This window comes from Ananas comosus, linkage group 12 (assembly GCF_001540865.1).
Source record: "Ananas comosus cultivar F153 linkage group 12, ASM154086v1, whole genome shotgun sequence".
NCBI classification, from domain to species: Eukaryota; Viridiplantae; Streptophyta; class Magnoliopsida; order Poales; family Bromeliaceae; genus Ananas; species Ananas comosus.
In genome coordinates, this window is record NC_033632.1 from 394,893 (window position 1) to 407,564 (window position 12,672).

The following is a 12,672-nucleotide window of genomic DNA, read 5'->3' on the forward strand; positions in this document are numbered from 1 at the left end:
TGAAAAAACAGATCTTTTTACATAAATAACCGTAAATTTGTCCTCAATTTACAATACCCATTACAACAACACTCTCACTTATTGATTTCCGAAAACAACAACAACAACAACAACAACAATAGTAGTAGCAGCAGCAGCAGCATCACATACCCAATTAACCACTCTATTTCTCCAAAGGTACAAGAAAAGGTAACATATCCCCCTTCTCCTAACCCGAAATACAAAGGCGGAGGGAGGAGTAAGAAGTAAGGGAGGAGAAGGGGGTTTTGAGAGAGGAGTGGGGTGAGCTCACCATTTAGCTGCGGCACCTGGTAATGACGGAGCATCCGCGCGAGTAGGGGTTGGCCTGGGCCCCGGGGCGGCAGTTGTAGTAGGATGCGCCGCGGCGGGAGCAGGGGACGCTGTCGCGGCGGAGCGCGTCGTAGCTGATGTACCCGGACAAGGCGAGGACGCGGCGACTCGGATCCGCGCTCGCGAGTCCGAGCTCCTCCACCACATCCCCGTCGCCGACGCCGAGGCACTCCCCGATCGTGCCGCGGCAGGCGGAGCCAGCCGGGATCCAGCTCAGCGGGAGGTCGCCATGGGCGTAGGCGGAGGAGGCGAGAATGGTGAGGAAGAGAAGGAGGAGGAGGGAGAAGAAGGAGGAGGGTCTCGCCATGAGGGCTAGGGTTAGGGTTAGGTTCTGCCGACGAGGTGCTTGATTTAATTCCCTCTAGAGGAGAATAACTCTTTTAACTCTTTTACTAACTCTTTGTAGGTGGTGGTGTTAGAGCCTCTCTCTCTCTCTCTCTCTCTCTCTCCCTCTCTCCTCTATGGATCCACAACGGATAGTAAAATAAAAAGGATTATTAGAAGAGAGAGAGAGAGAGAGGAGATATTAATAGGAGAGAGGAGAAGGTGGGGAAGTTTAGGGCCATAGTTGGGGATAACTACAAAAATGCCACCTCCATGGTTCCATGTGTGAGGTGTGGTTTTTCCTTTTTTTAAAAAAAAAAAAAAATGATATGCAAAGAAATTGTAACGACGAGTATATATATATTTATATATAAATTATATTACTCCGGGGCTAAATTGACTAATGAATGTTAGATTATTCTGGGGTAACATGATGATTTCGACCAACCTTAGAAATTATTATCATCATTTTCTGGTATTGTAACTCATCTCCTATCACATGGATAGCACCACAACTACGCGTAAACAACCCCACAATTCCTCTTGAGGCGGGGCATGTGTGAGTTGTGCTCACACAATTATGCATAACAACTCATCATAGAAAATAATAAATAAAGGGTCAATTGTTACGCTTTCAAATTACAGGATAGCGAAGCAGTGAGGTAGTATCATATTACAAAATTGCGTAGATGGGAAGCTTGTGTTAAGTTTTCCACAAAATTTCGTGCACTCAATTATTTGTAATGATTTTTAACTACAGATCCAAACTTAAAAACCAAAATAGGATCAAAATTGTAGTGCAGAAAATGTGGGTCCGAATTGTAAAAACACAAAATAAGGGGGTTTGATTGAAAAAGAAATAAAAGACCGAGTTATAATGCAGTGTTTTTTTTTTTTTTTTTGGGTGGAGGGTGGTGGGGGAGTAAATATTATAATAATAATAATAATATAAAGCTACTCACCTTCCGATGTGGATTATTTTTATTTATTTATTTATTTATTATTATTATTATTAGTATTGCTTTTGTAAGAATGGAGAAGTGTGGGCTCCAATGGGGCCCACGGGGCGTTGATTGGCCCAATAAGAATTGAAGGAGGTGGTGGGGCCTTTTGCCGACTCTAGTGGGCGGTGGGCCCCACCGCAGGAAAAGGTAGAGTAGAGTAGTACAGAGAGGAGTCGGCGTTGCCGCGTCTCCACTCTCCAACCAAAACCAAAAAAACCTTTCCTCTCTCTCTCTCTCTTTCTTAGCTGTTCTCTTTTGTCGTCATCTTTTCCGCACCCGCTCGCTCACCCCTTCCTTCCTTCCGGCTTCCGTGTCTTTCCAGCCCAAGACCAACTAACTCACAACCTATTTCCTCCTCCAAGGGTTTTCTCTTTTGCACACCTCCCCTATACATATCCCGCAAAAATCCAAAATTTCACCAGCACCCTGTACCCCCCTGCGAACGTTGTATTTTATCTCATCTTATCCCTTCTGCTTTGAGATTCGAGCAGCCGACTGGGGGACTGATGAACGGTGCTGATCCCCCTTCACATCAGGGAGATGCATCCCAATTGAATTGTGGTCTCGCAGGAAAAAAGTAGAATTTCCACTACAAAAAAGCCTAGTCACCTAAAAGTGTCTTACGATTTTTTAAAAAAGAATCGAGAGAATCTAGGCTCTTGTCTCGGCGAACAACAGCTCCCGTGTCGGAGATTTTGTTTCTGCTTTGTTGAAGAGTCCTAATGAAGTTGTAGTTACTATTTCCAGTAGTTCTAGTTACTACTACAACAAGTTCTACTTTAAAAAATAGGCTCAATATCATCGTGTCATATTTATTGCGAGTAAACTGTTGACACTTAAAATAGAATTATAATTCATTGTTCGAGAAAAACTGTTCTCATCATCTTCTACTTAAAGAACTGTTGTACATGTCAAAGTTAAACATTAGTAGCTGAATTGGGCAACAATCTCACATAATCAATTCCATTAAAATTTATTACCCAAAATGTACAAGAAAGCACTTAGTTGAAATCAAGAAACGATATCTCACTGTGCGATCTTTCGCTTAGCTCCATCTAGTGTGTTCTTGAGCAACATCGCGACGGTCATCGGGCCAACACCCCCCGGCACGGGAGTGATCCATCCCGCCACTCTGCTTGCTTCTTGGAAGTCGACATCCCCGACGAGCCTGTAACCCGATTTCTTGCTGGGATCATCAACTGCATTCGTTCCCACGTCAATGACTGCAGCACCAGGTTTTATCCAATCTCCCTTGATCTGAAATGGAAAAGGAAGTTAGAATAGAATGATTTACATGTTTTTAACAAATCGCAGTTCAGGCATATAAGGATGCTCAGATATCCTACTTGTGACATAGCCCGATTTCAATTTTACCACATGGCATTCCGAATTGCAAGATCATATACCTGAGTACGCAATTCTAGTAGCTAGTTAGGAGTTGGGATTTACTGATGGAATGCAGGTAACATCAAACACTTTAATATCGTGTGGCTTAAGCAATTAATCCTTGCTATAATTTCTTTTCGATAGTGAGCGACTGTACATGCTTAATGTTAGCAGCATAAGCTATATGGTAATTCGGCAATACCACCAGGCCTGTTTTCCATTTTCCTTTTTCTTTTTGTGTTGGTTTATACACTCTACACTGCACCCTTCGCATATTATTAAACAATAATTTCAAAGTACAGCAGGTCCACAACAGAGAATTGACAAGCTAAAACAGAGGCATACCATCATGGCTTGTCCAGCTGCAGCAATGACAATGTCGGCTTCACGAATAATGGTTTCTGAATCGGGAGTATGGGAGTGAACGATCGTCACAGTTGCATCTGCTTTCAGAAGAAGCAATGCTACAGGTAATCCAACAATATTGCTACGGCCAACAACAACAGCCCTTTTGCCTTTTATAGTAATTCCACTTCGTGATAGAAGCTCTAGGCATCCCTGTAAGCATCAAAATGCAAAACAAGAATGCTTCGTAGGAATACATATGTAATTATCCTCTGTATAATATCAAGGCTTTTGTGATGCAGGACACAGTAAAGATTTTGGAAAAGTAGGCTCTCTAAATTATAAGATGAATATGGTAATTCTCACAAATACATAGAGGCAAGGATGTTCTTCAGTGACATTAAATATACCTTCGGTGTGCAGGGGAGAAATAATGGCTCTCTCCCTTTCATAGCTAGCTTGCCAATATTGAGTGGGTGAAATCCATCAACATCTTTATCAATATTAATCTCACTTAGGACTTTCTCATCATTTATATGTTTTGGCAATGGAAGTTGAACCAATATTCCTGAAATAAAAGCATATACAATGCCTTTTGATAAGATCTAATGATTCTAATAGAACAAGGAAATAATTCAGGTTTAGGTGAATGAAGAACTCAATTGATCTCCTGATTTGACTTAAAATCAAAGTAAGAACCGACCTTTACACAATAATATTAATATTTGTATGGGCAATAAAGTACAATTTTGCAAAAAGGAAAAAAAATGTAGACCCAGCTCAAATAAAATAATTTTTCTACCAGTAAAAAGAAACTGGGAGCTTTTCATAGTGATAGCAAAATCCTGAATTAGCATTGTAAAGAAAAAGCATCGCTCAATAAGTGTGGCCAAAATAAAAAACCACACGGGCCTATTAGTGAAAGATAAGAAAAGAGAGTAAGAGTAGGCAAAAATGAAATATTTACAGAAGACAACCAACCAAATGCACATTCCGGCTAGCAATCATGCTGAACTCAGACCTCACAACATCAAAAGGATAAGCCCAAATCTCTTATAAAAGTTTCAACAAACTTGCAAACTGGAAAATATGAGGGCATGTTGCTTCTGTGCCTGCAAGGTATGTGCCATTAGCACGCTACTTTGTGCTAATACATCTCTTCATGGTGTTTTTATTGTTTTTAAGAAAATTATACGAAATGTTGTCATCTGTGTTTCCATGTGATCTTTTGTGCTCAGTTGATTGAATTGCTTCTGCGGTGTGTCAAATGCTCTGCATCAGTCAGAGGATACTACGCAGAGTTCTTACAGAGAACTTACCATTCTCTCCTTCCAAAATTAAGTAACTACCTTGTACCTTAACCAGCATCCACAAAATAGCGATCTCCAAAAAAAGCTTGTCGTAGTACAGCTGAAGTTTATCCAAAAATTTAGGATTACGTCATTACCTCCAGTCTTTGTTATTTAAAGATTCAAGGTAATCAATAAATTAAGCTCCTGCACAACCAAACCAGTAGCTGCTCAACTCTATCTGAACTCTGAACATCTTTTTGATTATCAAATCTTTATATGGATTGCCTTTGGTTTCATTATTGATGGCTAAGTACGACATAGCCATTATCTAGATTACCTTATTCTCCGCCCCAAAACTAAATGTCAGCGAGAAGCCGAAATGAGCATATTGGCCACAAAATTAAGCAGCTCCAATTTGACATTTCTTCTTTGAACATCTAGGATTCGACCCAAAAAGCAAATGCGTTTCTTCTTTGAACATCTAGGACTCGACCCAAAAAGCAAATGCGAACAACCATTACCTGATATCTCCGGCAAAATCCAAGTTGGATAACCACCATTTGTAACATCATAACTGAATCCTTATCATTTATACTCCAAATTCCTATTCAGACAGCTAACTGAAGAACGTTGCGATGTACCAACTGAAATAGACACTAAAGCCAAATACTAATTGAGCCCTTCTCCTCTATAACCCCCAATTCCCATGAAGGCACTGCAGAATCTGTAACTAGTGCTAGATATTACCTATAATTACACATCAAACATGCATCAAATCAAACAGAAGGAGAAGAGAGGAGAAGAGGTAGAGACCGTGAACATCGGGATTCGCATTCAATTCGTGGACCTTCGCAATGAGCTCGGATTCGGAGATCTGCTCAGGGAGATCGAGATCGAAGGAGCGGATCCCGACCTCCGCGCATGCCTTGCGCTTCATGTTCACGTAGCTCTGCGAGTCCTTCCGCGTCCCCACGATCACCACCGCGAGCCCCGGAACCTGATAGACCAGATCGAATCGAAGAAGAAGACGCAGTTCAACCCTAACTTGATCGACTACAGGGGCAGGGGAGAGACCGAGATAGAGAGTTGGAGGGGGAGAGAACTACCTTGTGGTGAGCGTCGGAGAGGGATCGAACCTCCTGGGCGATCTCGTTTCGGATGGTTTGGGCGATGGCTTTCCCATCGATGATTGTCGCCATGGATGGAGGAGGAGGAGGAGGAGGAGGAGATGGAGAAGATGCGGGGAGTGTGACCTCGGCGTGGTAGCGGTGGAGGTTGTAGAACCTGAACGGCGCATTAACGTGGACCCGGTCTATGATTCCTTCATGGGCCGGATCTCACTTGGCCCAAAAAAAAAGTATAGCAGCACTAAGCCCGGCTCAGTTCAGAATATTAGGCCCGTCCATTTATTTAGTGGGCGGGGCCGGATTGATCATGTGAAGATTGCGTGACGTGCGGCAAAGAATGTTTGAAAAAAGATATATTTATTTTCCTAAACAATACCATGCATACTATAATGAATCGGCTGAGATACGTTTTTTACAGTACTCTCATCGAAAAATATAGAAGCATATAAATCCCTTTACTTTTTACTTGTAACTCCACTTTGCCTAACAGCAGATGGATGACCCTCAACACGGCCCGAATTCGCTGTTTCCTAAATTGTCATATGGTTTTGCTGCATCATCTGTATAAGAAGAATGTAATCAATTCTCATTAAATATTCATGAGAATTGATTCTTTTCGGTACGCAGACTACAGGTTCCCTATATGCTTTTAGCTTAATTTGTGCTCTTATGGAGATGATCTCTAATCTCCATTGCATCGAACTTATGTGTTTTTATTTTTATTTAGTTATTTATTTATTGTGTGGACACACCAATGGGCCAATAAGAGTGGCATAATGTTCAGTAGATAGATACCTTGCAACTACCATGCCAATAAGACTAGTATAATAATATTCTCCACTTTGTTTTATATGCCATTAGTAGTCAATAGAGTCCAGATTATTAGTGGCAGAGAGAGATCTAAAAGAAGGTAGTGGACAAAGAATCGTGGCATCATCCAAGCAACATGAACAAGCATCCTAGTCACTTGTAGCCCCACAATAGTGATAGGGGAATTATCCTTCCAATTCTCTTATTAACCTTACACCTTTTGAGTTCTCTTATATATCAGGTACCTTGAAATGCTATTCTCTCTCAAAAAAAAACTTATGGGCCTAGCTAGTGCATCTACCTTTATTCCTCCATTACATGAGCTTCTGCTATAAATAGCTTCCCTTATTCTCCAGTTCATATCTCACTTGCAACAACTCACAGTGGAAAAAAAGCGAAAAAACAAGGGAGCAATGAAGCCACCCCATATACCAGGAGAGGGCTCATGGATCCACGAGGTTAAACAAGCGATCGGCGATAAGCTGCGGAGGCTATGCACCGCTGCGATAATTTCGTCGCCTGTATGCAATTCTTCACGCAAGGGATTGAGCTTCGAAGATCCCATAAGAAGAGTGATGTTCTTGGGGCCGTGGGGCCACACATAGATCTATGTATCTAAAACAAAGGCTATAAAATGTTGTTGTATGCTTTCAGTTTCGCTTTTGGGTCCTGATGGATGGCAATTAAATAATGCAACACAAGATCAGAATACATAAATTCAATTTGATGAGTTGGGTAAACTGTTTAAGCTTGTTGATATTATGTTTCTGAACATAATCTATGGCAACAATAACATCAGGAATATAAATCGTGTTGTCACAACTTCTTCGCCAATTTTCTTTCTTTTGATTTCCCTTTCACTAGCCTTTTTTTACACTTTTTTTCTATGTGAGAGCTTTGATTGGATGAAGGGCATAATTTATCCATAATGGTTTACTCTATGGGATGAAACTTCATAAAATTTGGCTTCTAATTAAGGTACCGACATTTTCGATCGGAAACAAACTCTTCATTTTTTTTTTCAAATAATACAATACTACAATTGGAACAATCTTAGAAGGCTTTATAATACATCCATCAGTTATCTTAGAACAACAAATCTCTGTGAAAGTAAAACAATCTTACAATTTCACTCTTAGAAGTTAAAAATTCTCTTAGTGGAAAACAAACTAAGTAGTTGTCACGTGGGAGAAATATTGAAATAACCGCCTCCTTAGTTCCGAGATCATCAAGCTTGGATCTCCTGAAACCAAACATTAGCAAGTGCAGTTTTTGAAAAGCGGAGCTTCGAGTACGAGAGACTCTTACGCGCGCGCACACACACACATACATATATATATATATATATATATAAAGGTCTTCAGTGTGAAATTGATATCTAAAGCCCAATCGTGTGAAACAGGTGCTTAAAGTTTCATGTTCTTGCTGGAGACACCTAAGTTTATGTTCCCTAAATCTCACTTCTAAATCCGTATTGTCTTAAAAAATGGAAAGCAAAAAAGATGCTCGATCACCAAGACACCAACACGCTAGTTTTAACATGCTTGAAAACGTTAATACGCCAGTTTGGCCTTACAAAATGAGTCTTAACACGAGTTCCTGGCACGATGTCAATTCCATTCTTTTTCGCGCACTAGAGTATTCGAAGCATAATGATTTCACATCCGATGTGAGACTATTGAGGCATTACAAGATCAAATGCAGGTGCTACGATAATCATCTCCGGGAGCTGAGGTGATAGCAAAGGGTTGCGTAAAGGAGAGGAGAGTAGGAAAATTTAATCTCTAATTTGTTATTATTATCCTCTAATTATTAGAATCTTTAGCTCGCATTAGGGAAGAGGAAAGAGCACACTGACCACTCCTTGGTCGATCGGACCCAAACCAAAAATAGCGACAGATATAATTTAGACCGGGTTGGGCCTGGGCCGGAGCTATTTGAATTGGGCCCACAACGAGGTCAGGTCCTGTCCGTTTGCAACCGTCACACTATATTAATCAATTAAAAAACTTTTTTTTACATTTAACATTTTAATAAATATCTTTTTTTTGTACAAATAGTTCTATGAAAGTTATACTTGTAAAATTCATCGTATTTCCGTCACGTGAACGCCACGCAAGTGTCATATTGAAAGTGAAATTTAAATTGAACACCGTAAATTATTTACTGTATTCAAATACGGTAAATAATTCTCCATGTTCAAGCTTTATGTATTGACAATATTGTAATAGAAGGGATAGAAGAAGAATGCGACACTTATGTTTCTTTAAAAATTATAACAGTATAATATAAAATAAAATAAAAATATTAAAAATTAATCAAAATTAAATATTTAATATATGGTTAACTAATATTTGCTAATTAATTCTAACGACAGAAATATATTTAAAAATATAAAAATTTTTAAAAAATAATATATAAAAATTAAATGTTATAAAAATATATTTATGATTCCGGGACCTATATGAAATTGGCCCTAATTAAAAAGTCGAAACTATAGTCCCCGACCCGACCCTTGTCGTCCTCCGTATCTGCGACTTTTACGCCCCTGTGCGTGCCCTTTACATTTTATTTATTTATTATTTTTTTATTTAATTTATTTCTCTCTCCTTCCCCTTTTCCGCTGTTACCTTTACTCACTTCACTCTCTCTCTCTCTTTCTCTTTCTCTCTCTCATGGAAGAGTAGAAAGGTCGAAGCGATCCCTAGATCCTTTCTCTCCTTCCCCACACCATTCCATACCCTTTTCCTTTTTTAGGGGCGAGATCCCAATCTAGCGAGGAGAAGAGATCGAGAGAGGAAGGGATCGAGGATCGAGAGGTGGAGATGAGCGGCAATGGCGATGGGAAGGTGGGGGAGGGGGAGGGGGAGGGGTGGGGCTTCATCTACAGCTTCGTGGCGAGGGGGACGGTGGTGGTGGCGGAGTACACCGAGTACACGGGCAACTTCGCGGCGATCGCGGAGCGGTGCCTCCACAAGCTCCCCTCCTCCAACAATCGCTTCACCTACGCATGCGATGCTCACACCTTCAATTTCCTCGTCCACGACGGATACGGTATCGCACGCATCGTTCTCACTTTAAAATTTGATGAATTAATCACGAGCGTGTGCGTGCGTGCGTGCGTGCGTGCGTGCGATGATCTTAGTTCTTATTCGCTGGCGAATCAAAATGGCTCATCCATTTCCACTTTTTTTTCTCCCCGCTATTTTCGGCGTCTCCTGTGTGTGTGAAATTGCACATTTTTCCTCGAGGATTTTAGTTGTTGAATATGCCCTGCTTAATTCTAATAGTTTGCGAACAGAAGAACATCATAGAGTTTAGTAAGGTAGTTTTAGCTTTGCTTTCATTATTATGCTCTCACACTCTTTCAAGTGCAATGTTGTTGGGGGAACAATATGTTGGTTTCACAATTCGCACCTTTGAATTATTGAATATCTCTGTCGCAAACGAAAGGGCGGTTTCTGACGAGATATGCTTTGCTTCGTTTTGAATGTTTTCAGCATATTGTGTTGTTGCCAAGGAATCTGTGCCGAAACACGTCTCTCTAGCATTCCTGGAGAGACTAAAGACTGATTTTAGAAAGAGATACGGAGGCGGGAAGGCTGATACAGCAATGGCCAAAAGTCTTACCAAAGAATTTGGGTTTGTTACACGGCGTCCTTCAACTTTTGTCTTCATATTACCTTTTTTAAAAAAAACAAAAAAAAAAAAACCTTGAAGAATCATCCTTACCTCTTCAGTTTTTATGATTATCGTCAATCTTTTGATGCAGCCCAGTTATGAAGGAGCACATGCGGTACATTATCGAGCACGCAGATGAGATAGAGAAGCTGCTAAAAGTGAAAACTCAAGTTGCAGAAGTAAAAAACATTATGCTGGACAATATAGAAAAGGTGATGCACATATTCTTCAGCGATTTTGAAATTTTGCTTGCTTTTTGGAACTCATATATGCATCTTAAAAGTAAATGCTGTTTTTGCTTCGCGTGCAATCGGCATGGTTACAGGATGTCAATATTCTCGGAGGATGCAGGTTAGGGCTTTGGACTCCAGAAGTTAAATCTCTTTAGAACTGGCAGTTGTTGCTGATGTGCTCTCTCAGAATGCGATTATGCACTTTCCTGCCTAGAAGTGTAGACATTATTAGCTTTGACTTTTGTTAATAAACACATAATAGAGTCTATACATATCATCGCAGATTTGTCTACTCAAATGTAGATATGGATGAATTAACATTTGGGCAAGGCTGGTTATGAGCCACAACTATATCACAACTTTTAGTTTCTACCGCTAAAACTCTATTCCTTGCTTGTTATAATGTGGTGATCTAAACTTGTAGTATTTTGTTCTTTCTCTAGTTTTTTTAGAGCTCTGTTAACTTCCTTCTCAAATGTTGGACATTTCAGACTATGGACCGTGGTGAGAAGCTGAAAGATCTTGAATACAAGGCTTCTGATTTACGGAACCAGGTAATTGTTTTACCAATAAATTATCTTGCATTCTTTCTCTCTCATCTCGGCCGCCAAACTACACACATTTTAAAACAAAATTGACGCATATCCCACAAGATTGTCTATTTATAAATTTATGTTGTAAAATCTGAATTTTCATATAATCACTTCAAAAACTTTCTTACATATGTAGGCTTACATTGGCAAAATGCTTCTCTTTGTACCTTTTCCGTTACAAAATCAGCAATCTCGCATGAATTTCATAAATCCCAAACTTAAGAAAAAGGTATCTCTGCAAGAAACTATACTAACAAAGGTTTGTATGTATAAACAGCCCTACGGTTAATAATTTGTATATATACTTTCATACGTCAGGCTCAAGACTTCAAGAAGCAAGGTACGAAGGTTCGGAAAAAGATGTGGCTGCAGAACATGAAGATTAAGTTGGTGGTTCTCGGAATCCTCTTGATCCTAGTCTTTATCATTTGGATTTCTGTGTGCCACGGGTTCGACTGCACCAAACACGAACACGATGAATCCAACCGGCCCAATTGAGTGAAAACTATTATGCACCAGTTATCATAGTTATAAAGCAGCACAAGAAATGGAATTTTGTTTGTGACTTGAAATCGAGCTTTTTTTCTTTTGGATTCATGGATCGTAAAACGGCGTGGGATCTTTTCAAATGCAAATAGTAGAGAGATATTACCATCTGTGGGGCTCTAGATAGTCTGATAGTCTGTGAGTGTCGATTTGTTCTCTGAATGCCCGTTTATGTATCAGATTTTTAAGAACACTAATATAGTGCTAATTGTAATTTATTTATGTTTATTGTGTAATGGGACGATTGTTAAGAGTTTAAGTGTTTGAGGATTAAAAGTTCCACAGAGAACATTTCATGGAGTAAGTATTATTCTATGATGCTTTAGCGTTGTTTGATTGTGCACTAATAAATGAAAGATAAGTGTTAATCTTTTCAAGGCACCACGCTGATAAACAAGAATCAGTAGTACTGGAGATGGAAAATCTGATTTGAAAGAAATCAGAATCAGTAGTATTGGAGAGAGAGAGAATCTTGTTTGAGGTGACGTGCGGCTAGTATTATAAATTCCCCCTGATGTGATCTATTTGTGATGAATTTGATAATATAGAAAGTTTCTTCGAAATTATACCGAAAAATTAACCGAACTTCATACTTGGTGGGGAGCTCGGGATCACCTTTGATTGCATCGCGGATCTCCAAAATTGCACTGCAGATTTCCTAAATTGGATCTCCAAAATTGCACTGTGGATCTCCGAAATGGCTTCGATTTGAGGGTTAGAAGATGAAATTTGGGGGAACAGGTAGTAAGGATTTGGAGGATTAGGGAGTGGAATTTGGAGGAAGAGGGGGAACGGTAGGGTTCGTAGAGAGAGAGAGAGAGAGAGAGAGAGAGAGAGAGAGAGAGAGAGAGAGAGAGAGAGAGAGCGCGCGCGGGAGAGCGTAAGGCGCCGAGGGAGCAACTCGAGCAAGTACCTCTCAGTGGTGCAAAGGACGTGGAGACATGGTATGAACGCGTAGGAGGCAGAGGTGTGGTACGGAA

The 12,672-nt window shown here is 40.2% G+C and overlaps 4 protein-coding genes and 1 long non-coding RNA gene across 6 annotated transcripts; 2 read left to right on the forward strand and 3 right to left on the reverse strand.

Moving 5' to 3' along the window:
- Nucleotides 1-834, reverse strand: LOC109718246 (protein RALF-like 33). Its single transcript, XM_020244368.1, has one exon. It carries the CDS (start codon nucleotides 656-658, stop codon nucleotides 296-298), a length of 363 nt encoding a protein of 120 aa, XP_020099957.1. The 5' UTR covers nucleotides 659-834; the 3' UTR covers nucleotides 1-295.
- On the reverse strand, nucleotides 2,476-5,973 carry LOC109718243 (bifunctional protein FolD 2). Its single transcript, XM_020244363.1, has 5 exons — nucleotides 5,809-5,973; nucleotides 5,516-5,699; nucleotides 3,821-3,978; nucleotides 3,411-3,623; nucleotides 2,476-2,936 (listed from the first exon to the last, which is right to left on the reverse strand). Exons 1-5 carry the CDS (start codon nucleotides 5,899-5,901, stop codon nucleotides 2,706-2,708), a joined length of 879 nt encoding a protein of 292 aa, XP_020099952.1. The 5' UTR covers nucleotides 5,902-5,973; the 3' UTR covers nucleotides 2,476-2,705.
- Nucleotides 6,878-7,461, forward strand: LOC109718247. The gene has a single exon (XM_020244369.1). It carries the CDS (start codon nucleotides 7,053-7,055, stop codon nucleotides 7,242-7,244), a length of 192 nt encoding a protein of 63 aa, XP_020099958.1. The 5' UTR covers nucleotides 6,878-7,052; the 3' UTR covers nucleotides 7,245-7,461.
- Nucleotides 9,242-11,996, forward strand: LOC109718244 (vesicle-associated membrane protein 724-like). 2 transcript variants are annotated; one of them, XM_020244366.1, is made up of 6 exons: nucleotides 9,242-9,693; nucleotides 10,140-10,281; nucleotides 10,412-10,532; nucleotides 10,646-10,671; nucleotides 11,045-11,107; nucleotides 11,465-11,606. In XM_020244366.1, exons 1-5 carry the CDS (start codon nucleotides 9,465-9,467, stop codon nucleotides 11,067-11,069), a joined length of 543 nt encoding a protein of 180 aa, XP_020099955.1. In that variant the 5' UTR covers nucleotides 9,242-9,464; the 3' UTR covers nucleotides 11,070-11,107; nucleotides 11,465-11,606. The 2 variants fall into 2 exon arrangements, with proteins under 2 accessions (XP_020099955.1, XP_020099953.1); XM_020244364.1 differs by lacking the exon at nucleotides 10,646-10,671 and having other exon boundaries at nucleotides 9,245-9,693; nucleotides 11,465-11,996.
- On the reverse strand, nucleotides 10,297-12,563 carry LOC109718248. The gene is made up of 2 exons (XR_002218405.1): nucleotides 12,262-12,563; nucleotides 10,297-10,763 (listed from the first exon to the last, which is right to left on the reverse strand). It is a non-coding gene; the product is annotated as an uncharacterized LOC109718248 (long non-coding RNA).